At 43.7% G+C, this 26461-nt stretch overlaps 1 protein-coding gene across 9 annotated transcripts in view; it reads left to right on the top strand.

Annotated features, from left to right (window-relative positions):
• Positions 1 to 26461, top strand: part of abi1a (abl-interactor 1a) — a 134170-nt gene that overhangs the window by 84799 nt on the left and 22910 nt on the right. For 8 of the 9 annotated variants that reach the window (XM_068007151.1, XM_068007149.1, XM_068007147.1 and 5 more), the window contains exons 4-5: positions 13041 to 13141; positions 17290 to 17436. In XM_068007151.1, the coding sequence (XP_067863252.1) occupies positions 13041 to 13141; positions 17290 to 17436 (248 nt within the window). The remainder of the gene's footprint in view (positions 1 to 13040; positions 13142 to 17289; positions 17437 to 26461) is intronic. The other variant, XM_068007146.1, reaches the window with a different exon arrangement.

The following is a 26461-nucleotide window of genomic DNA, read 5'->3' as shown; positions in this document are numbered from 1 at the left end:
ACAATTCAAAGTTCAATTGGACTTGTGTGGTTCTTGCTGTTAACTCATTTCCTGATGGGTTGTTTGACATCATCCAAGAACTTTTCTTCCTGTAGTAATTTTTTTGTTTATTCCACACATTATTGGAATTAAATTTAGACCATTAGAAGTAAGACTGCCTCTGATAGCTCATTACATAGATGTAATGTGTGTGGTGCACTGCTTTATATAGAACAAAGGCTGAGCTGAGTTATATGTATTTTGTATGACTTTGGCAGTACCAACTTGGGTCGCACAGTTGACGGCACTCTAGTGTAAATCGTTTTCGTTCTAGGTATTTGAGATCCATTTTTTTTTACGATATCCAGATTTGCCTTCAGAACACCCTCCTCTGCAGTCAGTTAGCTTGCAGGAGACTGGAGGCAAATTTCATTGTACTTTTAGGTTGCTCACCCAGGACCCATCCTCTGTTGCGTTAAGTTGTTAAGTGATTTCTGCTGGAAATGCCTGAAAGTGGACATGTGATTGGATCGGACTGGCCTGTGATAACCTCCATGATCGAGCAGCCCACTGATGCTTGCTGCAGAGCCTTGCATATGAAGAACAGTCCCTTGTGCAAGGACGGAAGAGGGTCTGGAATTCATTGAGTCATTCAGAAGGCTTTCGATAAGGCCCTACACAGGAGGTTGGTGAACAAAGTTAGAGCCCATGGAATTGGGGTAATATACTGTATGGATTGAGAATTGGTTAAGAGACAGAAAACAGAGTAGGAATAAACGGGTCTTTTTCAGGTTGGCAGACGGTGACTAGTGGGGTACCGCAGGGATCGGTGCTTGGGCCCCAGCTATTCACAATCTATATCAATGATTTGGATGAGGGGACCAAATGTAATATTTCTAAGTTTGCTGATGACACAAAACTAGGTGGGAATGTGAGGAGGATGCAAAGAGGCTTCAAGGTGATTTAGACAGGCTAAGTGAGTGGGCAAGAATGTGGCAGATGGAATATAATGTGGAAAAATGTGATGTTATCCACTTTGGTAGGAAAAGCAGAAATGCAGGGTGTGTTTTTTAAATGTTGATATTCAAAGGGATCTGGGTGTCCTTGTACGAGTCACTGAAAGCTAACATGCAGTAATGAAGGCCGTGAAACTAGCGGATTGTCGTAAAAACCCATCTGGTTCACTAATGTCCTTTAGGGAAGGAAACCTGCCGTCCTTACCTGGTCTGGCCCACATGTGACTCCAGACCCACAGCAATGTGGTTGATTCTTAATTGCCCTCTGAAATGGCCTAGCAAGCCACTCAGTTGCAAAATCTCGCTAAAACAAGTCACTAAGAATAAAACCGGACGGACCACCCGGCATCAGACCACTAGGCACCAGACACGACAAAGGCAAACCAAGCCCAGTCGACCCGGCAAAGTTCTCCTCACTAGCATCTGGGGACATGTGCCAAAATTGGGAGAGCTGTCCCACAGACTAGTCAAGCAACAGCCTGACATAGCCATACTCACAGAATCATACCTTTCAGCCAACGTCCCAGACTCTTCCATCACCATCCCTGAGTATGTTCTGACCCACGGGCAGGACAAACCAACTAGAGGTGGCGGGTACAGTGATATACAGTCAGGAGGGAGTGGCCCTGGGAGTCCTCAACGTTGACTCCGGACCCCATGAAATCTCATGGCATCAGGTCAAACATGGGCAAGGAAACCTCCTGCTGATTACCGCCTACCGCCCTCCCTCAGCTGATGAATCAGTCCTCCTCCATGTTGAGCACCACTTGGAGGAAGCACTGAGGGTAGCAAGGGCACAGAATGTACTCTGGGTAGGGGACTTCAATGTCCATCACCGAAAGTGGCTCAGTAGCACCACTACAGACCGAGCTGGCCGAGTCCTGAAGGACATAGCTGCCGGACTGGGCCTGCGGCAGGTGGTGAGCGAACCAACACGAGGGAAAAATTTACTTGACCTCGTCCTCACCAATCTACCTGTCGCAAATGCATCTGTCCATAATAGTATTGGTAGGAGTGACCATCCGCACAGTCCTCTTGAAGACTAAGTCTAGTCTTCGCACTGGGGACACCATCCAACGTGTTGTGTGGCACTACCACTGTGCTAAATGGCATAGATTCAGAACAGATCTAGCAGCTCAAAACTGGGCATCCATGAGGCGCTGTGGGCCATCAGCAGCAACAGAATTGTATTCCAGCACAATCTGTAACCTCATGGCCCAGCATATTCCTCACTCTACCATTACCAACAAGCCAGGGGATCAACCTTGGTTCAATGAGGAGTGTAGAAGAGCATGCTAGGAGCAGCACCAGGCATACCTAAAAATGAGGTGCCAACCTGGTGAAGCTACAACTCGGGACTACATGCATGCTAAACAGCAGGAGCAACATGCGATAGACAGAGCTAAGCGATTCCACAACCAATGGATCAGATCAAAGCTCTGCAGTCCTGCCACATCCAGTCGTGAATGGTGGTGGGCAATTAAACAACTTGGGAGGAGGAGGCTCTGTAAACATCCCCATCCTCAATGATGGCTGAGTCCAGCACGTGAGTGCAAAAGATAAGGCTGAAGTGTTTGCAACCATCTTCAGCCAGAAGTGCCAAGTGGATGATCCATCTCTGCCTCCTCCTGATATCCCCACCATCACAGAAGCCAGTCTTCAGCCAATTCGATTCACTCCACGTGATATCAAGAAATGGCTGAGTGCACTGGATTCAGCAAAGGCAATGGGCCCCGACAACATCCCGGCTGTAGTGCTGAAGTCTTGTGCTCCAGAACTAGCTGCGCTTCTAGCCCAACTGTTCCAGTACAGCTACAACACTGGCATCTACCCGACAATGTGGAAAATTGCCCAGGTGTGTCCTGTCCACAAAAAGCAGGACAAATCCAATCCGGCCAATTGCCACCCCATCAGTCTACTGTCAGTCATCAGCAAAGTGATGGAAGGTGTCATCGACAGTGCTATCAAGCGGCACTTACTCACCAATAACCTGCTCACCGATGCTCAGTTTGGGTTCCACCAGGACCACTTGGCTCCAGACCTCATTACAGCCTTGGTCCAAACATGGACAAAAGAGCTGAATTCCAGAGGTGAGGTGAGAGTGACTGCCCTTGACATCAAGGCAGCATTTGACCGAGTGTGGCACCAAGGAGCCCTAGTAAAATTGAAGTCAATGGGAATCAGGGGGAAAACTCTCCAGTGGCTGGAGTCATACCTAGCACAAAGGAAGATGGAAGTGGTTGTTGGAGGCCAATCATCTCAGCCCCAGGGCATTGCTGCAGGAGTTCCTCAGGGCAGTGTCCTAGACCCATCCATCTTCAGCTGCTTCATCAATGACCTTCCCTCCATCATAAGGTCAGAAATGGGGATGTTCACTGATGATTGCACAGTGTTCAGTTCCATTCGCAACCCCTCAAATAATGCTGCATGCGGGCTCGGACTGCTTCAAGACCTGGACAACATCCAGGCTTGGGCTGATAAGTGTCAAGTAACATTTGCGCCAGATAAGTGCCAGGCAATGACCATCTCCAACAAGAGAGAGTCTAACCACCTCCCCTTGACATTCAATGGCATTACCATCGCCGAATCCCCCCACCATCAACATCCTGGGGGTCACCATTGTCCAGAAACTTAACTGGACCAGCCATATAAATACTGTGGCTACAAGAGCAGGTCAGAGGCTGGGTATTCTGCGGCGAGTGACTCCCCAAAGCCTGTCCACCATCTACAAGGCACAAGTCAGGAGTGTGATGGAATACTCTCCACTTGCCTGGGTGAGTGCAGCTCCAACAACACTCGAAGCTCGATTGGCACCCCATCCACCACCCTAAACATTCACTCCCTTCACCACCGGCGCACTGTGGCTGCAGTGTGCACCATCCACAGGATGCACTGCAGCAACTCGCCAAGGCTTCTTCGATAGCACCTCTCAAACCCGTGACCTCTATCACCTGGAAGGACAAGAGCAGCAGGTACATGGGAACAACACCACCTGCACGTTCCCCTCCAAGTCACACACCATCCCGACTTGGAAATATATCGCCGTTCCTTTGTCGCTGGGTCAAAATCCTGGAATTCCCTTCCAAACAGCACTGTGGGAGAACCTTCACCACACAGACTGCAGCGGTTCAAGAAGGCGGCTCACCACCACCTTCTCGAGGGCAATTAGGGATGGGCAATAAATGCTGGTCTTGCCAGCGACGCCCACATCCCATGAATGAATAAAAAATGAAGTGCAGCAAGGAATTAGGAAGGCAAATGGTATGTTGGCCTTTATTACAAGAGGATTTGAGTACGAGTAAAGATGTCTTACTTTATATAGGCCCTTGGTGAGACCGCACCTGGAGTATTGTGTACAATTTAGGTCTCCTTACCTAAGAGAGGATATACTTGCCATAGAGGGAGTGCAACGAAGGTTCACCAGGCTGATTCCTGGGATGGCTGGATTGTCGTATGTGGAGAGATTGAGTAGACCAGGCCTCTATTCTCTAGAGTTTAGAAGAATGAGAGGTGATCTCATTGAAATATACAAAATTCTTACAGGGCTTGATAGGGTAGATGGAAAGAGGATGTTTCCCCTGGCTGGGGAGTCTAGAACACAGGGTCACAGTCTCAGAATGAGGGGTAGGCCATTTAGGACTGTGATGAGGAATTTCTTCACTCAGAGGGTGATGAATCTTTGGAATTCTCTACCCCAGAGGGCTGTGGAGGTTCAGTAATTGAGTTCATTCAAAACAGAGATCAACAGATTTCTAGATATTCAAGGCATCAAGGGATATGGGGATGGTGCAGGAAAATGGCGTTGAGGTGGAAGATCAACCATGATCTTGAATGGCGGAGCAGGCTCGAGGGGCCGGATGGCCTCCTTCTGCTCCTGTTTATGTTCCCCTGCATGATTGTCATCTGGAGAAGAGAAGGGGAGATTTTTTTCTACATTCAGGATATAAGAATAAGGATATAAGAAATAGGAGTAGGCCATACGACCCCATGAGCCTGCTCCGCCATTCAATACGATCATGGCTGATCTTCGACCTCAACTCCACTTGCTAGCCTGATCCCCATATTGCTTGAGTCCAAAAATCTATCTCGGCCTTGAACATATTCAATGACTCAGCATCCACAGCCCTCCTGGGTTAGAGAATTTCAAAGATTCACAACCTTCTGAGTGAAGAAATTCCTCCTCATCTCAGTCTTAAATGGCTGACCCCTTATCCTGAGACTCTGCCCCCTAGTTCTGGACTCTCCAGCCAGAGGAAACAACCCCTCAGCATCTACCCTGTCAAGCCCCCTCAGAATCTTGTATGTTTCAATGCGATCATCTCTCATTCTTCTAAACTTGAGAGCATAGGCATAACTCATTATTATAAATGTGAAATTTATAGTAGAAAAAAAATGGTGCATCAAAAGGGAGTGAGTGGAGTAGTGAAATTGAAGCAATGTTGTATTGCAGTATGTAATTGAGAAAGGAAATGCCGAGATGAAATCTGACTGCTAATTGCTATTAAAACTGATTACGTAGTGACGTACAAACTAATGGAAAGATCTCAGACTAGGAGTCTGTTCACAAAGTTGTACTACTATCCTTTTGATCAAAAATGATGCATATGGAAAATCCTTGCATAGGCTGTTTATTGTGGCGAGATTCTGATTTTTGCGTTGAATGTGATATTTCTGTGAACTTGTGTAACGGAGGGGATTTCCTGGTGGCTAAAAGAAATTGGCAAATAATGGAGGTTCCACTGGAACGAGGAGCGCACTGATCAGCTCTTCAGATTTTAAAAGAAACGGAATATGATTTACACGAGGTTTCTCCGTTCAAACCTTTTTTAGCTAGAGAAGAAATTGAACATAAGGAGGGAGAACTGTGTAAAAGGGACAGGTGGGCAGCAGAATTGGAAAATAACTGGGGTAGGGAGGCAGAGCACCAGGAGGAAAGCGGCACACTGAGCTCTTCTGAGCAGGTTTCCATACATTGTTTCTTTTCAAAGCTGGAGTTCTGCAGCTGACACAATTTGAAAACAAACCATGCATAATGAGCTAAATCTGATTCTGGTACTTTGAGTCCTTTTCCTTCTGTGATCTCTTCACGGTTGCTTTCCGTTTTGTTCCCCCATTCTCTTTGCATTCTATTTTGACAGTGTGAGAATAACTGAATGTTTGAAAAGAAATGATTTGGAAGAAGAGTTGATATCTGTCCACTACCCCTTCAATGTTTTCCACAGTGCAGCCTGCATGTGTGCTGTCAAAATTCTTGTGGATAAGTGAAGTAGTATAGTGGAAACATAGATAATTGAGACTCCACTGTTCTTAATTTACAACTTCTGAAGGTGGAGTTCAGCCCTAGCCACATGTTGGGACACTTAGTGCCCCTGGTCTTAGTATTCTCCTCTTTCCCCTCCCCTCCGCCCCCCCCCCACCCCAAACCAAGTTTCCAAAACTCTTCTTAAAAGCCACCACATTGACATTTTTGCACCAGCCTTAAAAATATTAACTTTGCATTTAAGATCATTTGATTTTGAGAAGTGCTATCATTTTTAGCAAACTGTGGTTTAAACTATTGATTAAAATGATGAAGCAAAAAACCAGGGCAAATTTTTCATTGTTTTGGGTAAGTGGGTGTTTCTAGCCTGGTAGGGGTTGCCACCTGAAGTGTCTTGTTTCCCTGTTATTTGTTCCTTTTGTTTAGCGTGCCTGTCTGTTGCCTCTACTTTTACAATTTGAGAATCCAGTTTCTGCTTAATGGAGACAGAGCTTTCCATATTGCTCAGTAAGAATAAAACTGCTGCAAAATCTACATTGTTTATGGCACAAGGAGCTGTAATAATAATAATCTTGTTATGGCTGCTAGTTCGGGGTCAAGTTGGTGGACTTCATCCATACGAGATGGTGAAACCATTCTTTTGTATGATCACTATAACTGGAATAGTCTAACTCACTAAGTAGTATTGGTAAGCTCTGCCTTTTAATATGAAATTTGCTTTCTATGAATCAGATTGTAGGAGGTAAGGTGTAATCATGGAAGTGGCAGCCTTTGTAGCATATCGTGGGGAGTTAGGCAGTGAAATGGGTAGAATTCGTGAGTCTAGAATTAAAAAAAACATACTGCACAACTTGAATATATTTGGGTGACCACGTGGAGTTGCTTGTAGCATGTCAAACCTGATGGCCGTAATGTGCCTCGTTAAGGCTCTGCTAGATTTGGTAAAGAGCAAGAAAAACTCCAGAATGTTGAGAACTGTACTTTTTGTGATTACTCTAACTGTTTCATGAAAAGGTAAACATGGTGTAAAGGGTAATTCAAAGTCAAATCCTTTCATATTGACTCCGTTTTTTTTAAGAGCCGGTTTCTAATCGGACTACGAATCTGCTGCTGGGATAAAGGAACCAGATTTAACAGCATAAATGCTGGATGCCAATAATTGGTAATTAGTGCCATAAGGCCTAACTATCTCCCAGAATATTTAGGTCCCCAGCTCTACCATGCTTCCATTCCTTAGCCAGTGGAGTGTTTTGGATTCGGTTCTTGGATGCAACTGCTGTTACTTTATAGGTTTTTTTTCCCCCCACTTTTGTAGGCAGAAAATGCCTTTTTTTTTACCATAACATGCTTCATTTTAATGGTTTGGCTAATAACCAGCAAAATTTGAGTCATAGCTGAGATATGAGCTTGATGAAAGACCAGGGTGAAAGTTTAGTCCTCTGCTATGAGCTACTCCACAACTGCAAAAGTTTTTTAAAAAGGTAGAATTATGCTGTGTCTCCCACTTCATTCTCTAGATTTAAAAATTCTGCCTTTGGTTTTCTACACTGTTGCATGCAAGTAAAATGGAATTGTCAAATATATATTTTTAATGATGTGCACAGGATTGCTTTTATCAAGAATTCATACTTGTCCTTGTTGATTTCAAACCTTTTGCAGAGTAGGACTTTGTTCAATAGGCAAGTTGATTTTACATTATTTAGTTGCTTGTATATTGCTCCCGTGCTGCTGGCTCCAGACAATCTGGTTTCGTGCAGCCATTGGCGGCAGCACCCAGGTAGCTTGCCAGATTTGCTGGAGCTGGTGGCGGGGATGATCCCGTTTTTAAGTCACAAGGCATTGGCTGCATGAGCACAGCACTGGAGCATGATAAAAATGGCTTATGTGCAGCTGGTGAAAGGCCTGGTCTCCCTCCAACTGCATGAATTAAACTAGGCCTACTCCTTTATCTCTGGTTATCGTAGATTGACAAAAAATGAGACACAGAATAAGTGTCCCATTTTAATTTTACACCTAACTTGGTACTGGTGCCGACAGGCAACCAAACCCTTGAAGGTAGTTTGCCTGGGTGCTGCCAGTGGCAATTGAGTCAAGTTTGCCTTCTTGGCTCCTGCGCCAGGAGGCCTGAGCTCTCAGCCAATTTGCATAGGCTAATGATACACTTTTGGATTTGACTGGTGAGCAATTGTGCATATAGAAACCTTGTCCACATGCAGTTTTGTCATTGTTTGATGCGCCTGTTGTATAAAATGGAAAAGTATACACAGGGGGGAGCCAGCACAATTATGAGGTGGTTCTGTAATGAAAGGGCATTAGATTATTGAGGAAGCTGCAGAACAATTGGTTTCATAGCAAAAAAAAAGCTACAGATGCTGGAAATCAAAACAAAAACAAAACCATGCAGGAACCACTCAGCAGGACAGTCAGCATCGGTGGAGAGAACAGATCTTAATATTTCAAGAGTAGAGCCTTTGTTCGAACTGGCTGGGTCAACACCTGAAATGTTAACTCATCTGTTCTCCACAATGCTGCCTCACCTGAGTGTTCACTGCGTTTTCTGTTTTTATTTCAGATTTCCAGTATCCAGTGTTTTGCTTTCATTAAATTTGAAGATACTTGGAACGTGGAATGTGTAGGAGGGCTTAGCCATTCTAATTTAGCTTTTTACTCTTTTGAAGCTGAAGGGTGCTTTGAGTTGATCTGTGCTGTAATTCTGTGAAGTCCATATGGTACCTTCCCTGATTGAACCATTTTCAATTAAAGCCAATCTATATCCTATTACAGGTCAAGTGCAGCTTTTCATTTTGAAAGATGCTTTAATTGACAGACTTTGCTTTCTTAAATAAGTGGCTGTCAATCATTTCCTGGCAGTTGTTTTGGAAATTGAATCAGTCATGTTTGACACTAAACCTAGAATCCTGGAGGGTTGTAGCACAGAAACGGAGCTTTTGGCACAAAGTCTGTGCTGGTGTTCCCCACGTGAGCCGACAAGTCTAATTCGCTCTCCTACTTGCTCCTCATATCCTTTAATGCATTTTTTAACCAACGATCTAACCTGATCTTATGGGAGCTGTTAAGTCCGGAGAAAGAAAAGGATTTTCTTTGAACATGAACATTTTAAGATAGCATGCCAAATCACGGTATTTTTGCTGATGGCTTTTGAAACAGGTCTGTACAGTACTGAGGGGTGGGGAATCTTATTTACTTTCTTCTTATAAATTCATCACTAGGGTACTGTTCCATGGCTGCTCTGCAGTAATTTGTTCAAGTCATTCTACATCTATGAATCTTAACAACAACTGCTTGCATTTATATAGCACCTTTAACATAGTAAAATGTCCCAATGTCAGGGTGTTTGATCCTGAGCCTGGTCTTGTCCTTAGATGACATCCACTCATGTGCATCCAGAAGGGATCACTGGATAGCAATCAAAATTGGGGACCTTCCAACAAAAGTTGCTTTATACCAAGCTGTTGTCATCACCATCTTACTATATGGACAGGGTTGTGGATCTGCTTCCGCTGTTGCATCAAGAGACTTGACCATTTCCTCTTGCGCTGTCTACGATGTATTGCTAGCATCAAGTGACAGGACAGTGTCAAGCACTGATGTCCTCAAGCGCTGCAGTATAACTGGAATTGAGGCCACGATCAAAAAGGTCCAGTTGTGCTGGTCTGGACATTTTTTTGATTCGTTCGTGGGATGTGGGCATCACTGGCAAAGCCAGCATTTAGTGCCCATCCCTAATTGCCCTTGAGAAGGTGGTGGTGAGCTGCCTTGAACTGCTGCAGTTCGTGTGGTGAAGGTTCTCCCACAGTGCTGTTAGGTAGGGAGTTCCAGGATTTTGACCCAGCGACTATGAAGGAACGGTGATCTCTTTCCAAGTTGGGATGGTGTGTGACTTGGAAGGGAATGTGCAGGTGTTGGTGGTCCCATGTGCCTGCTGCCCTTGTCCTTCTCGGTGGTAGAGGTTGTGGGTTTGGGAGGTGCTGTCAAAGAAGCCTTGGCGAGTTGCTGCAGTGCATCCTGTGGCTGGTACACACGACAGCCGCTGTCAGGATTAATATTGCAAGATGGCAGTCAGTGTGTCTTTATAGCAATTAATCTGGCCACCTCTGTTGCGATATTCGGACTGCAGCTCGGCATAGTAGACGGCTTTGGGACTTCTACACTCGGGCATGCAAACAACATGCGCCGGTGGTGGAGGGAGTAAATGTTACGGGTGGTGAATGGGTGCCAATCAAGCGGGCTTCTTTGTCCTGGATGGTGTTAAGCTTCTTGAGTGTTGTTGCAGCTGCACTCATCCAGGCAAGTGGGGAGTATTCCATCACACTCCTGACTTGTGCCTTGTAGATGGTGGAAAGGCTTTGGGGAGTCAGGTGAGTCACTCGCCACAGAATACCCAGCCTCTGACCTGCTGTTGTAGCCACAGTATTTATATGGCTAGTCCAGTTAAGTTTCTGGTCAATGGTGACCTCCAGGATGTTGGTGGGGGATTCGGCGATGGTAATGCCGTTGAATGTCAAGGAGGTGGTTAGATTCTCTTGTTGGAGATGTTCATTGCCTGGCACTTGTCTGGCGTGAATGTTACTTGCCACTTATGAGCCCAAGCCTGGATGCTGTCCAGGTCTTGTTGCATGCAGGCGTGGACTGCTTAATTATATACTGTCCTGTGTCTCTGTATTCTGTAGGGCGACACAAGGTCGATTTATAAACCTCCTGGGTATGTGTAGAAGACCAACTTGCATTCAAATAGACCTCCTCCAATGAGTCTGTAGGAGAGGGGAGCCACCTTCCCGAGGGCAATTAGGGATGGGCAATAAATGCTGGCCTCGCCAGCGACGCCCACATCCCGTGAACGAATTAAAAAAAAGATACATTTATCTGAGCAAGAGTCATAACAGACGTGCTGAACTGGCTGAGTATGTTCAGGAGGCCAAGGTTGGAGCAAAGGCAGCAGATTCGGAGATCCAGGAATAGGTTGATCTGGACTGTGCAATCTGTTGAACTGAGGTCTGTAAGTTTATCCTGCATGCCAAGGCATGTGCTTTGATTGTCTGTGGCATTGCAATAATGTAAAAATGTCTTCATTTTGCTTGCTGGAGAAAATAGAATTGGGAAATTATGTATGCAAAGGACTACTTGGTTGAATGCCAGCTGTATAAACTGGACAATTTGACAACTGGACAATCCATGTGGATTCACACAGTGAGACTTGATTTAAGCTCTCAAAAACCCCAGCTAAATCCTGATCACTCATGTTCACACTTACAGCCTGGGCTGATTCAACTTTCTCAGTGACTGTTAATTGTGCAAAAGGTGTTTACCAGTCATCTGCAGAAAGTTGTGCATGTGATCCAGCTTAATACAAACTCTAGTTGTGTTGAATAAGTTTTTGTCTCTCACCCGCCACCCCCCCCCCCCCCCCCCCCCAATTTGTTTTACTTTTGTAAAACTATGCCAATGTTAAGTTGATCTCAAGATTGAATTGTTACAAATCCATAAGCTATTTGACAGTCATATGTTCCTGTACTCTTGGCTTGTGCGTAACAGAGTGGGAATGTTTATCTTGGTGTTAATTGAAGAGGAACCTAATTATTTCCAGTACCTCAGCTGGCTGACTTGTTAATGTGAATAGACATTGTGCCACTATCTTAATAACAGGAAGCATTAAATATCTGAATATCAGCATTTTTGCTGCTGAATTTGTTTAACTCTTTTCCACCAAACTTATTGATATGTGGTTAATTTCTGCTTTATTTTTCTCCCCTTTTGGCAACATTAAGTGGCTTAAAGCCAAGGTAAGATGAACAATTTCCTATTTGAATTGTAGTGCACCAGTGATAGAAATAGACGTTAAAACTGCAACATCCTGGTCTGTTCACATTTCCTTTATTTTTTGGGTGCAATAGCATTGTAAATGCTCAAAACAGTTTTTTAGTTAGCTATCCCAATGTATTATTCTAATGATGTATTGATCATAGGGGGTGTCTCTGAAGTATGTCATAGACTAAATGATTTTTCATGAGATTAAGCAGTTGAGTGGTGATCCCCTCATTGCATTCAGGATTACCCAGATATCTTTGGGGTATCTTGGTAAGATTCTCCATAATTTTAATGTGGAACATTATCCTAAGGGTATATGCTTCTATCACTTAAGTGACAAGTTTTTAAAAAAAACTTTTCCTGAATAGCAAATGTGTTTAGGTGTACTGCATAACTTCCTAATTGAAGTAATTACAAAATTTGTGTACCAAATTTGTACTTTTTAAACATAGTCGCAATTAAATTCACATCTGGGAAATCCTAATTTTTAAAAAATTCTTTGGGGTATTGTTCTTTGGAGCTGATCATACTCCAGTACCTGCCCAACTGGCTAATATTTACCCCTCAGCCTGGTCAGTGACAGTGTGTCTAATGGCTGGTAGCACATTGCAACTGAACCCAAACCTATCCTCATCTGATCTCTTTTCCCCGCAACCCCTCCCAACGCAATTCCAGCTGGGGGTGCTTTGGAGGCCAATTGTGCTTTCTGCCAGCCTGGCTGAGATCAGTCAATTTAGCATTGATCAGGTTTTAAAGCTTGTACTTTCCTGGTTTGTGACCTCAGCTCCTCTTCACATAAACTTCAGGGAGCTGAACTGCTTTGTTCCTATTTATCATGTTCATAAAACCAAGTGATATTGGGGTCCATTTTATTAATACAGAGTAAAAATAATTAGTTAATAGTAACTGGTTTCAATTAAGCACTGAATATGTATTGACCGCAGTTCATTTTGTTGCAGCATGGAAGTAACCAGCCTGCAAGAACTGGCACGCTTACCAGGACAAACCCACCTACACAAAAGCCGCCAAGCCCCCCGATGTCTGGACGTGGAACATTAGGGTATGCTGTTGCCTTTAAATGAGAAAGCCAGGTTAAATTTTTGCTATGCTGTAATATGCCATCTTCAATTTCCTTTGAAGGGTTGACTGATGTTTTTTTTATTCGTTCATGGGATGTGGGCATTGCTGGCGAGGCTGGCATTTATTGCCCATCCCTAATTGCCCTGGAGAAGGTGGTGGTGAGCCGCCGCCTTGAACCGCTGCAGTCCATGTGGTGAAGGTTCTCCCACAGTGCTGTTAGGAAGGGAGTTCCGGGATTTTGACCCAGCGACGATGAAGGAACGGCGATATATTTCCAAGTCGGGATGGTGTGTGACTTGGAGGGGAACGTGCAGGTGGTGTTTTTCCCATGTGCCTGCTGCTCTTGTCCTTTTAGGTGGCAGAGGTCGGGGGTTTGGGAGGTGCTGTCGAAGAAGCTTGGGCGAGTTGCTGCAGTGCATCCTGTGGATGGTACACACTGGAGCCACAGTGCGCCGGTGGTGAAGGGAGTGAATGTATAGGGTGGTGGATGGGGTGCCAATGAAGTGGGCTGCTTTGTCGTGGATGGTGTCGAGCTTCTTGAGTGTTGTTGGAGCTGCACTCACCCACGCAAGTGGAGAGTATTCCATCGCACTCCTGACTTGTGCCTTGTAGATGGTGGAAAGGCTTTGGGGAGTCAGGTGGTCAGCAGAATACCCAGCCTCTGACCTCTTGTAGCCACAATATTTATATGGCTGGTCCAGTTAAGTTTCTGGTCAATGGTGACCCCCAGGATGTTGATGGTGGGGGATTCGGCAATGGTAATGCTGTTGAATGTCAAGGGGGAGGTGGTTAGACCCTCTCTTGTTGGAGATGGTCATTGCCTGGCACTTATCTGGCGCGAATGTTACTTGCCACTTATGATCCTAAGCCTGGATATTGTCCAGGTCTTGCTGCATGCGGGCTCGGACTGCTTCGTTATCTGAGTGGTTGCGAATGGAACTGAACACTGCAATCATCAGCGAACATCCCCATTTCTGACCTTATAGGAACAGGAGTAGGCCATTCAGGCCCTCGTGCCTGCTCTGCCATTTGATAAGATCATGGCTGATCTGTGATCTAACTCCATATACCTGCCTTTGGCCCATATCCCTTAATACCTTTTGGTTGCCAAAAAGCTATCTATCTCACATTTAAATTTATGATGTGGAGATGCCGGTGATGGACTGAGGTGACTATAACCTGGTGTTGTAAGATTCCTTAATTCAAATTTAGCAATTGAGCTAGTATCAATTGCCGTTTGCGGAAGAGTTCCAAACTTCTACCACCCTTTGTGTGTAGGAATGTTTTCTAATCTCGCTCCTGAAATGTCTGGCTCTAATTTTTAGACTGTGCCCCCTACTCCTGGAATCCCCAACCAATGGAAATAGTTTCTCTCTATCCACCCTATCAGTTCCCCTTAATATCTTATAAACTTTGATCAGATCACCCCTTAATCTTCTAAACTTTGGAGAATACAACCCCAATTCATGTAATCTCTCCTTGTAACTTAATCCTTGAAGTCCGGGTATCATTCTAGTAAACCTACGCTGCACTCCCTCCAAGGCCAATATGTCCTTCCGAAGGTGTGGTGCCCAGAGCTGCTCACAGTACTCCAGGTGCGGTCTAACCAGGGTTTTGTATAGCTGCAGCCTAACTTCTGCCCCCTTGTACTTCAGTCCTCTAGATATAAAGGCCAGCATTCCATTAACCTTATTGATTATTTTCTGCACCTGTTCATGACACTTCAATGATCTATGTACCTGAACCCCTAAGTCCCTTTGGACAGCCACTGTTAACTTTTTACCATTTAGAAACTACCCTGTTCTATGCTTTTTTGATCCAAAGTGGATGACCCCACATTTGTCTACATTGAATTCCATCTGCCAGTTTTGCCCATTCACCTAATCTATCAATATCCCTTTGTGATTTTATGTTTTCATCTACACTGCTTACAATGCCGCCAATCTTTGTGTCATTGGCAAACTTAGATATGATACTTTCTATGCCTTCATCTAAGTCGTTAATAAATATTGTGAATAATTGAGGCCCCAAGACAGATCCCTGGGCGACTCCACTAGTCACATCCTGTCAATGTGAATACTTACCCATTATCCCTACTCTCTGTCGCCTTTCACTCAGCCAGTTTCCTAACCAAGTCCGTACTTTTCCCTCTATTCCATGGGCATCTATCTTAGCTAACAGTCTCTTATGTGGGACCTTATCAAATGCCTTCTGGAAGTCCATATAGATAACATCCATTGACATTTAGTCACCTCTTCAAAAAGTTCAATCAGGTTTGTCAGGCACGACCTACCTTTCATAAATCCATGCTGGCTCGCCCTGATTAACTGAAAATTCTTGGTGTTCACTCACCCTATCCTTAATTATAGACTCCAGCAATTTCCCCACAACAGATGTTAGGTTAACTGGCCTATAATTCCCCGGTTTCCCCCTCTCTCCTTTCTTAAAAAGCGGAGTGACGTGCAATTTTCCAATCTCGAGGGACAGTTCCTGAATCTAGAGTACTTTGAAAGATTATAGTTAGGGCATCTGCAATGTGCTCACTACTTCCTTTAAAACCCTGGGATGGAAACCATCTGGTCCTGGGGATTTGTCACTCTTTAGTGCTATTATTTTCTTCGTTACAATTGCTTTACTTATGTTAATTTTATAGAGTCCCTGTCCCCGATTCAATATTAGTTTTCTTGGGATTTCCAGCATGCTATCCTCTTTTTTTTCTACTATATGATGGAGGGAAGGTCATTGATGAAGCAACTGAAGATGGTTGGGCCTAGGACACTGCCCTGAGGAACTCCTGCAGCAATGTCCTGGGGCTGAGGTGATTGGCCTCCAACAACCACTACCGTCTTCCTTTGTGCTAGGTATGACTCCAGCCACTGGAGAGTTTTCCCCCTGATTCCCATTGACTTCAATTTTACTCGGGCTCCTTGGTGCCACACTCTGTCAAATGCTGCCTTGATATAAAGGGCAATCACTCTCACCTCACCTCTGGAATTCAGCTCTTTTGGTCCAAACATGGACAAAAAGCTGTAATGAGGTGTGGTGCCGAGTGGTCCTGGTGGAACCCAAACTGAGCATCGGTGAGCAGGTTATTGGTGAGTAAGTGCCGCTTGATAGCACTGTCGACAACACCTTCTATCACTTTGCTGATTGAGAGTAGGCTAATGGGGTAGTAATTGGCCAGATTTAGTGAAATATGTTCAGAAAGTGAGACATTCCAGTCAGTAGAGTTGCATATATTGGTGTGAGAAAGTGCTTTAATTTCTAATGGCTCGCCTTGCTTTAAATGGTCACATTGGGCTATATCAATTGCTTATTTCAAGGCAGGGAAGAAAGTTTTCACTTGTTTAGAAATAATCCATTCTGTACCTCCATAAAGTATTAGTTGTATGTTCAAACTTATGGATTGTAAGTATAAATATGGTGGGGCTCGGAATTGCTTTGACTGTTGCTGTAGTGGTGTGTGGAATAGAAACTGACCCTTCAGTTGGTGGAAACCTATATCTAGCCTTGAACAAACACTCCAGAGAGCATTATCCTATTTCAGTTTGTGTTGCTGGATTTTATTTATTGAAATGAACTCTTTCACACCTGTTATGCTCTTGTAAATGAAATGCACAGGAAGTAGATGTAACTTGATAAGTTCTCATTTTACCAATATTCTTCGCTGTAATAAACAAAAACCTTAAAGTAGAATATAGTGACATTCTGGGAGTCCCTGCATCATTACTATTGACTTCGTCGTTGTTGTATTTACTACCGCTCCCCTACCCCCGAGGACCTGAGAAAATTGTATTTTCTCTTTCTATCTCTTAAACCGTTCTAGGCCACAAAGCATTCACAGCTTATGGGTAGGAATGAACTTTCAATTAAGCCTCTTGTACCAACCACTGGGATACCTGAGCAGCCTTGGGTGTGTTAATTTTATTCCACTGTACTTAAATTAGGGATCCAATTTTTAACAACTCCCACAAGGCTGCTGTTAACCATACAAAGTAATATTGAGAACTTAGAGAATCGTTTGCTTTGACAAAAGCTGGTGTTGGCAGCATCTGATTCATAGCTGCTTGTTTGCTCAAACTTGTCTGTTTGGACAAAAATATGAAGTAATTTTTCCTCTATCTTCAGACGAATCACTCCCTACAAAACGTTAGAGCCTGTCAAACCACCTGTTATTCCTAATGATTACATGACTAGTCCTGCTCGGATCGTGGCTGCAAACCAACAAAGCCCTAGTAGAACAGCATCACTGAACCAAAGGCCGAGAACGCACAGGTATGAATGCTTTATCTGTGATCAGTGACGCAACTTTTAATCTGAAATGACTTTCAGGGTCAGGATAATTGAAGCCGGATCTGCTCTTCAGCTATTTTTATATCGACAACTGTGCTAGTGGCCCTGGCTCCCATCGACCAGGTCTTGTGTATCTGGCAGCAAACCCAAAGCAGATTTGCTGATGATGGTGGAGGAAGCACCATTTTTTTTTGCCAGAACTTAGTGGTTGCTGGCTTCAGAAAATCCAAGCTTACTTTGGGTTCCTGCTAGCTGTTCAAGACTTGCAAGTTGGGAGCTGGTGCCACTAGCATGGCACTTAGCCCAGTATAGAAAAAAGCATTTGTTTTTCTGCTTGATTTTTCTCCAGTTGACTGTGGGTGCTGGGTGGTAAAATACAGGTACTCTTTCCCTTTGAAGGTAATTGGAGTTGTGCATTGGCACTTGTACCAACCTGATCCCAACCTGCTGTGTGGCTGATGTATTTGAAGTGAAGGGGTTTAAAACACTAGCTGATGATCTGTAGATGTGGTCTTCATTTGAATTGGGGGGTGAGGGGACATGGGGTGGTCAGGAATTCAATAGGTACTAAAATGAAAAGTGATCTAAGTTTTGAATTGTGGAAGGTATATATGCTGCTCAAGGTGTGAAATCCTGTCCTGGTTGGAGGATGTGCATCGGAAGCTCACTAGCATCACTGCACCATAAAGGTTTGGACATCTTAATTTGGCGTCTATCTTCAGTCCCAAGTCAAGAATGTTCTTTTTCTGTCAGTTTAGCACCCCCCACCTTTTTTTTTATTCGTTCATGGGATGTGGGCGTCGCTGGCGAGGCCGGCATTTATTGCCCATCCCTAATTGCCCTCGAAGGTGGTGGTGAGCCGCCGCCTTGAACCGCTGCAGTCCGTGTGGTGACTGTTCTCCCACAGTGCTGCTGAGAAGGGAGTTCCAGGATTTTGACCCAGCAATGATGAGGGAACGGTGATATATTTCCAAGTCGGGATGGTGTGTGACTTGGAGGGGAACGTGCAGGTGGTGTTGTTCCCATGTGCCTGCTGCTCTTGTCCTTCTAGGTGGTAGAGGTCGTGGGTTTGGGAGGTGCAGTCGAAGAAGCCTTGGCGAGTTGCTGCAGTGCATCCTGTGGATGGTACACTCTGCAGCCACTATGCGCCGGTGGTGAAGGGAGTGAACGTTTAGGGTGGTGGATGGGGTGCCGATCAAGCGGGCTGCTTTATCTTGGATGGTGTCGAGCTTCTTGAGTGCTGTTGGAGCTGCACTCATCCAGGCAAGTGGAGAGTATTCCATCACACTCCTGACTTGTGCCTTGTAGATGGTGGAAAGGCTTTGGGGAGTCAGGAGGTGAGTCACTCGCCGCAGAATACCCAGCCTCTGACCTGCTGTTGTAGCCACAGTATTTATATGGCTGGTCCAGTTAAGTTTCTGGTCAATGGTGACCCCCAGGATGTTGATGCCGTTGAATGTCAAGGCGAGATGGTTAGACTCTTGTTGGAGATGGTCATTGCCTGGCACTTAACTGGCGCGAATGTTTTCTCGTTCAGTCTATTTAGCTGTGGTATAGTTTCCTGGAAGTAGTTTTCTGGAATACAAGATGTTTGGGATTGTTAAAGTAGACTGATATCATGCAGTCCTAATCAGATTTCCAGCATCTGTGTTTTTTTGCAGTCCTACAGGCATTTGGAGAGGCAGGGACTGATTAGGAACAGTCAGCATGGTTTTGTGAGGAAAATCATGTCTCACGAATTTGATTGAGTTTTTTGAAGGGGTAACCAAGAAGATAGATGAGGGCTGTGCAATAGACGTGATCTACATGGACTTTAGCAAAGCCTTTGACAAGGTACCGCATGGTAGGTTGTTACATAAGGTTAAATCTCACGGGATCCAAGGTGAGGTAGCCAATTGGATACAAAATTGGATTGACGACAGAAGACAGAGGGTGGTTGTAGAGGGTTGTTTTTCAAACTGGAGGCCTGTGACCAGCGGTGTGCCTCGGATCGGTGCTGGGTCTGCTGTTATTTGTTATTTATATTAATGATTTGGATGAGAATTTAGGAGGCATGGTTAGTAAGTTTGCAGATGACACCTAGATTGGTGGCATTGTGGACAGTGAAGAAGGTTATCTAGGATTGCAACGGGATCTTGATAAATTGGGCCAGTGGGCCGATGAATGGCAGATGGAGTTTAATTTAGATAAATGTGAGGTGATGCATTTTGGTAGATCGAATCGGGCCAGGACCTACTTCGTTAATGGTAGGGCGTTGGGGAGAGTTATTGAACAAAGAGATCTAGGAGTACAGGTTCATAGCTCCTTGAAAGTGGAGTCACGGGTGGATAGGGTGGTGAAGAAGGCATTCGGCATGCTTGGTTTCATTGGTCAGAACATTGAATACAGAAGTTGGGATGTCTTGTTGAAGTTGTACAAGACATTAGTTAGGCCACACTTGGAATACTGTGTACAGTTCTGGTCACCCTATTATAGAAAGGATATTATTAAACTAGAAAGAGTGCAGAAAAGATTTACTAGGATGCTACCTGGACTTGATGGTTTGACTTATAGGGAGAGGTTGGATAGGCTGAGACTTTTTTCCCTGGAGAGTAGGAGGTTAAGGGGTGATCTTATAGAAGTCTATAAAATAATGAGGGGTATAGATAAGGTAGATAGTCAAAATCTTTTCCCAAAGGTAGGGGAGTTTATAACGAGGGGGCATAGATTTAAGGTGAGAGGGGAGAGATACAAAAGGGTCCAGAGGGGCAATGTTTTCACTCAAAGGGTGGTGAGTGTCTGGAACGAGCTGCCAGAGGCAGTAGTGGAGGCGGGTACAATTTTGTCTTTTAAAAAGCATTTGGACAGTTACATGGGTAAGATGGGTATAGAGGGATATGGGCCAAGTGCAGGCAACTGGGACTAGCTTAGTGGTATAAACTGGGTGACGTGGACATGTTGGGCCCAAGGGCCTGTTTCCATGTTGTAAACTTCTGATTCTATAATGTCTCTGCTAACACTTGCACTTTGGTGAAAATGTATGCTTCATTGCAGCACTTAAACAGGAGGTACCAGGCTTGGTCACAGTGGTTCCACCGGGGTGACTAGTGTCTGTTGTGATAGGGTGAGATGGTCCGGGTCTTTTGCGAGTCACAATCAAGAAATCACTGTTTAGAACCGTAGAAGTTTAGATCACAGAAAGAGACCTTTCAATCCATTGTCAGTGCTGGCTCTTTGCTATAGCAATCCAAAACTAATCTCTCTGCCTTGCACCTCCCTTGCAGCCTTGGATCTTCCTCTGCTTCAAATGTTTATCCAGTTTTCCCATACAAGCTGCAGTGGTCTCTACTTCAACTGCTCTATGTGGCAAAACATTCCATGCTTCAACAACTGTCTGTATAAAGAAATTTCTCCCACTCCTCTCCTCTCATCTAATGATTTTAAATTCATGACCCATTGTCACTGACTGCCCAACCAGTGGAGTTAGTCTTTTCCTATTCACGCTATCAATTTTTCGTGACATTTAAGAGATTTATAATCATCTTAGCCGTCTCAATTCCAGTATAAATAATCCAAGTATCTTCAATCTCTCCATATAACTAGATTTACTGATCCCTGGAATCATCCTGATGAATCTGCACTGTGAACTCTCTGGCTTTAGTGTCTTTTTTTATAATGGGCCGCCCAAAACCACATATAGGACTCTAATTGTGGCTTGACCAATGTTTTGTATAAATTTGTCATTACACTCTTTATGCCCCTATTTATAAAACCCAAAGTCCTATTGCTTTTTTTATGGCTTTATTTACCTGCACTTGCAGGGAATTATGTATTTGAACCCGAGGCCTCTGTTCATTATCCTTCTATGTCTTTTCATTGAGTGTATACCCCCATTCCTTTCTCTTTTTTTAAAAAAAAGTATTGCTTCACAATTACCCACATTAGATTGCATCTATCACCTGTCCATTCTGCTAAACCTGTCTGTCCTCCTAAAGTCTCGTACAGTCGTCGTCACTATTTAGAAAACCTACTTTGTCATCAGCAAATTTCAAGATTGGGTTCACTAATCCCATTTCAACCCCTGCAATATTGCCAGCCTCCATCCCTAGCTTCTCCTGATGGTACAGCCAAAATGGAAAACCTGACCTATTAATACATAATACTGCTTCTAACAATGGTAATGCACTACAGTACTTGATATTCTGTCCGTCTGCTCTCCCATCCAAAGTTTCTTGGATGCGGCATATAATTCAACATCCAAATTCCATTAGGCTACATTAGTAAAATAAATACCATTTTGCTGAGGATCGTTATCCGAAGTGGAGAATTAAGTTCGTTCTTTAGATTAGGGTCTTAATGGCTGTTTCATTCAGCAGATTCGTACTGCGCTGTGCGTTTTTCCCAGTCCGCCGATTTTCTTCCCCGCCCCTTCGTTCCTGAAAACTTTGGACTTTTTGCCGAATTGTAGTTCCATTTGTGCTGGTTGCCTACCGATAACTCACTCAAGTGAAAATTTATTTGTGAGCCTCGATGGTGTGTCCAGCTGCAGGAGCATCATGGCCAGGTCCCATCCTAGCCTTATCCAACGTTCACTCACCCATGCACTTCCAGAAGGAATCACTGGATAGCAATCAGAGCATAAACCATGGCTAGTTTTCCTTTCCGTAACCAAAGGATGTTGAGACCATTAGAGTTCTACCACCACCCTGACTGACATCAGCTAACTTGGCATAGATTTGGCTTTTAAATTGGAGTCTCCTTGATTTAGTGACTCAATGCTTTGACAAGCTAAGTATCTCATGAGTGCAACCACTTTTAATTTGCTGCTTGCTTCACTTTTTCATGCCTAAATTGGATTGATTTGAATACCTGAGATGTACTCCTTGGTGTCTGCCTTATCTTGGGAAAGACAGCATTAAATTTGTATCAAGACACGTATCAATAATTCTGAAACAGGACTGTAACAAAACAGTAATTCAGAATTGTGAAGCTGCAGTTCTTGTATATAATAGTACCTCCATTGATCTGACCACACTTTTATGAACGTAAATGCTTTTGAGTGAATTGGTCCAGCTTGTAGTATTGATAGCATACCAAAATATTTGTACTTCTATAATACTGCAGTCTTACAAGAACTTTGTAGTAAGCTATTGTGGTTCTTTGAAAAATTGCCTAATTATCTCCAGCTCATTGGATCTCCCTTTTCTCATCCACCTTTCTCCAGAAAAGATTTTAGCTTGTTTTCGGCTCCTGGCTATGCCACCATTGAGCCATTTGGTACAAGGAATGTGATATCAAACGAGGTGACTTTCTTGATTTCTCACTCACAGTTGCTTTGCATTCTGACTGTTTGTGTGCCTCTTACCTCCTCCACTTTCTTTAAAAAAGAGCAATGTAAAAAGCTGTGATTGAGGAATTTGCCAGATGGCACAGTTATGGACATGGAAATTTCCACTTCCCCTTCTCATTCTGATATCATTGCCTTGCTTTGACAACTGACTTCATGAGTATGTAGTTTAACTGTGCAAATGGACAGCACCTGATTATAGCAGGTCCAGCAGCTAGTGTCTATTGATTGTGTATTTAGGTCCTAGACAGATTACTAATTGCTGTTCAAGACTATGGATTTTTCAACTAAGTCACCAGAAGGTTGTATGTATCAGTCTCAATGCTGCATGCCATTCTAATGTCCCTTCCTTAGCCATGTGAGTTTTTTTTGTTGTTGGGTTGGCATTTTGCAGTAAGTAAAATTGATGCCATTTCACGATGGTTGAAAAATGTTTTCCTCCTTTCTCTCTTTTCCCAGCTTCAGTTGCAGTGCATCAGTGATTTAAACATTGTGAGCAATAACTGGTGGTTGGTAGCTCAGATAATCCTACTCGTGGCTGTTACATTAAGTAATGTTGTTCAACACCAGAAAGAAGTAGCAGGGCAGGTAGATATGGTGGTTAAGAAGGCATATGGGATACTTTCCTTTATTAGCCGAGACATAGAATAGAAGAGCAGGGAGGTTATGCGAGAACTGTATAAAACACTAGTTAGCCACAGCTTGAGTACTGTGTACAGTTTTGGCCGCCACATTACAGGAAAGATGTGATTGCACTAGAGAGGGTACAGAGGAGATTTATGCGGATGTTGCCAGGACTAGAGAATTCTAGTTACGAGGAAAGATTGGATAGGCTGAGATTTTCTTCTGAACAGAGGAGGCTGAGGGGTGATTCAATTGTGGTGTATAAAATAAATAGTGGATTGGGAGGACCTAGTTCCCTTAACAGCGAGGTCGATAAACAGAGGGCATAGATTTGAAGTGACTGGTCGAAGAATTAGAGGGGAGTTGAGAGATTTTTTTCACCGAGGGTGATGGTGGCCTGGAACTTGCTACCTGAAAGTTTCTGCCTCTACCACCCTGTCATCGCATTTAAAGGGTATTTGGATGTGCACCTGAGGTGCCGTAACCTACAATGCAACGGACCAAGAGCTGGAAAGTGGGATTAGGCTGGATAACACTTTCAGCTGGCACAGACATGATGGGCAGAAGAGCCACCTTGTGTGCTGTAAATTTCTATGAAACACTGTTTTCTCAATGCTCTGCAAGGAATGAACTAGTGTTTCTTACATAAAGTACTTAATGAACATGAACTCACAGCACAGAACTAACTATAATTTCAGTCTCATTTAATTATCAGAAGAATAATGGGTATGGGGAATAGTAACATGCTGGTGGATAACATTCCTCTGAAGTTAGGGCTGAGGTGTCTTCTGACCACAAAGGAGCAAAATGTAAGACTCTGGTTTCAAGTAATTTATTAATCTTTATTTCATTTCCTGTTTTTGTTCACTGCACCTTTTATTCATTTTGTCCATTTGCATTGAGTTAACTTGATTTTGTTCATGTTTTTGATGTTTTCCTGGTAGATTCAGATTGTTAAGAACATAAGAAATAGGAGCAGGAGTAGGCCTTACAGCCCCTCGAGCCTGCTCCACCATTCAATCAGATCATGGCTGATCTTTGACCTCAACTCCACTTTCCGGCCCAATCCCCATATCCCTTGATTCCCCTAGAGTCCAAAAATCTATCCATCTCAGCCTTGAATATATTCAGTGACTCAGCATTCACAGTCCTTTAGGGTAGAGAATTGCAAAGATTCTGTGCGAAGAAATTCCTCCTCATCTCAGTCTTGAATGGCCGACCCCTTATCCTGCGACTATGCCCCCTAGTTCTGGACACTCTAGCCAGGGGAAACAATCTCTCATCTACTCTGTCAAGCCTCCTAATAATCTTGTACGTTTCAATGAGATCACCTCATTCTTCTAAACTCCAGAGTATAGGCCCATTCTACTCCTCCTCTCTTCACAGGACAACCTTCTCATCCCAGGAATGAATATAGCAAACTTTGTTGTACCGCCTCCAAGGCAAGTATATCCTTCCTTAGATAAGACGACCAAAACTGTACGCAGTATTCCAGATGAGGTCTCACTGAAGCCCTGTACAACTGTAGTAAGACTTCCTTACTCTTGTACTCCAACCCCCTTATAATAAAGGCCAACATTTCATTTGCTTTTCTAACTGCCTGCTGTACCTGCATACTAACTGTGTTTCTTGTATGAGGACACCAAGTCTCTCTGAACAGCAACCTTTAAGTTTCTCACCATATTAAAAAATATTCTGTTTCTATTCTTCCTACCAAAGTGAATAACCTCTCATTTCTCCATATTATACTCTATATGCCACCTTTTTGCCCACCCATTTAACCTGTCTATATCCCTATGCAGACTACTTGTCCTCCCTCACAGCTTACTTTCCCACCTAGCTTTGTATCGTCAGCAAACCTGGATATATTACACTCGATCCCTTCATCCAAGTCATAAATATAGATTGTAAATAGCTGAAGCCCAAGCGCCGATCCTTGCGGTACCCCACTAGTTACATCCTGCCAACCTGAGTGTGACCCATTTATCCCTACTTTTGTCCTTTAACCAATCCTCTATCCATGCTAATATATTACCCCCAACCCTATGAGCCCTTACCTTGTGTAACAACCTTTTCTGTGGCACCTTATTGAATGCCTTTTGAAAATCCAAATATGCTGCATCCACTGGTTCCACTTTATCTACCTGGCTAGTTACATCCTCAAAAAACTCTAAAACTTGTCAAATGTGATTTCCCTTTCATAAAACCACGTTGACTCTGCCTAATCATATGATTTTCTCAGTGCCCTGTTGCCACTTCCTTAATAATTGTTCTTCTAAATGTTCCCCTAAAAATCTTACATTTACGTACTGCATTATTACATCTCTCATGCTTCAAAGTGCTTCATAGACAATGAACTGCGTGGAAGTACAGTCACTGCTGTGTTAGAGCAGCCATCTTACACACAGCTAAGCCCTGCAAATAACGATGAAACATTTAATGACCCGTTGATTTGTTTTGCTGATGGCATTAGTTAAAGGAGAAACATTGGCTCGGACACCAGATTTATCTGCTCTTCAGAATGTGGCATGGCATCCATAAGAAGTTGGAGCTTTGGTTTAATGTCTCCTCCAACGACAGGCCCCAGACAATGCAACACTCCCTCAATATTGCATTGAAATGCCAGCCTGAATTATGTGTTCAAGTCCTGGAGTGTGTGCGCTACACAGTGTAGCCAGCAAATTATTACCTTTTTGCTTTATTTTACTTGTTATAACGCTTTGTTAACCTGAAGTTATGTCTACAGCAACCCTCCTCAGACCAGTAGCTGTAATATGGGTTATGCCAATCAATTTGCCACTTGCACTGCTTGGCAGGAACTCCATCTCCTGTCCAGGAAGAACATAGGGTAGGATGAATTTGGGAAAAGTTAGTTTTTCAGAACAAATCTAGTGAAATAGCCAAGTAATGAAACAATTAAACCAAAATAGTTTTTTGAAGAAAAATCTTCAGTTTGTACCAGATGCAGATGTCTATCTGTCCAGACTGAATTAGACTTGCAGCACTTCTGTAGAGTATGATGCATAAATGAGAGTAATAATTCTCATGTGACAGTAT

This window comes from Heptranchias perlo, chromosome 2 (assembly GCF_035084215.1).
Source record: "Heptranchias perlo isolate sHepPer1 chromosome 2, sHepPer1.hap1, whole genome shotgun sequence".
Classification (NCBI taxonomy): domain Eukaryota; kingdom Metazoa; phylum Chordata; class Chondrichthyes; order Hexanchiformes; family Hexanchidae; genus Heptranchias; species Heptranchias perlo.
Note: the sequence above shows the minus strand (reverse complement) of the source record. Positions and strands in the feature narration are given on the sequence as shown.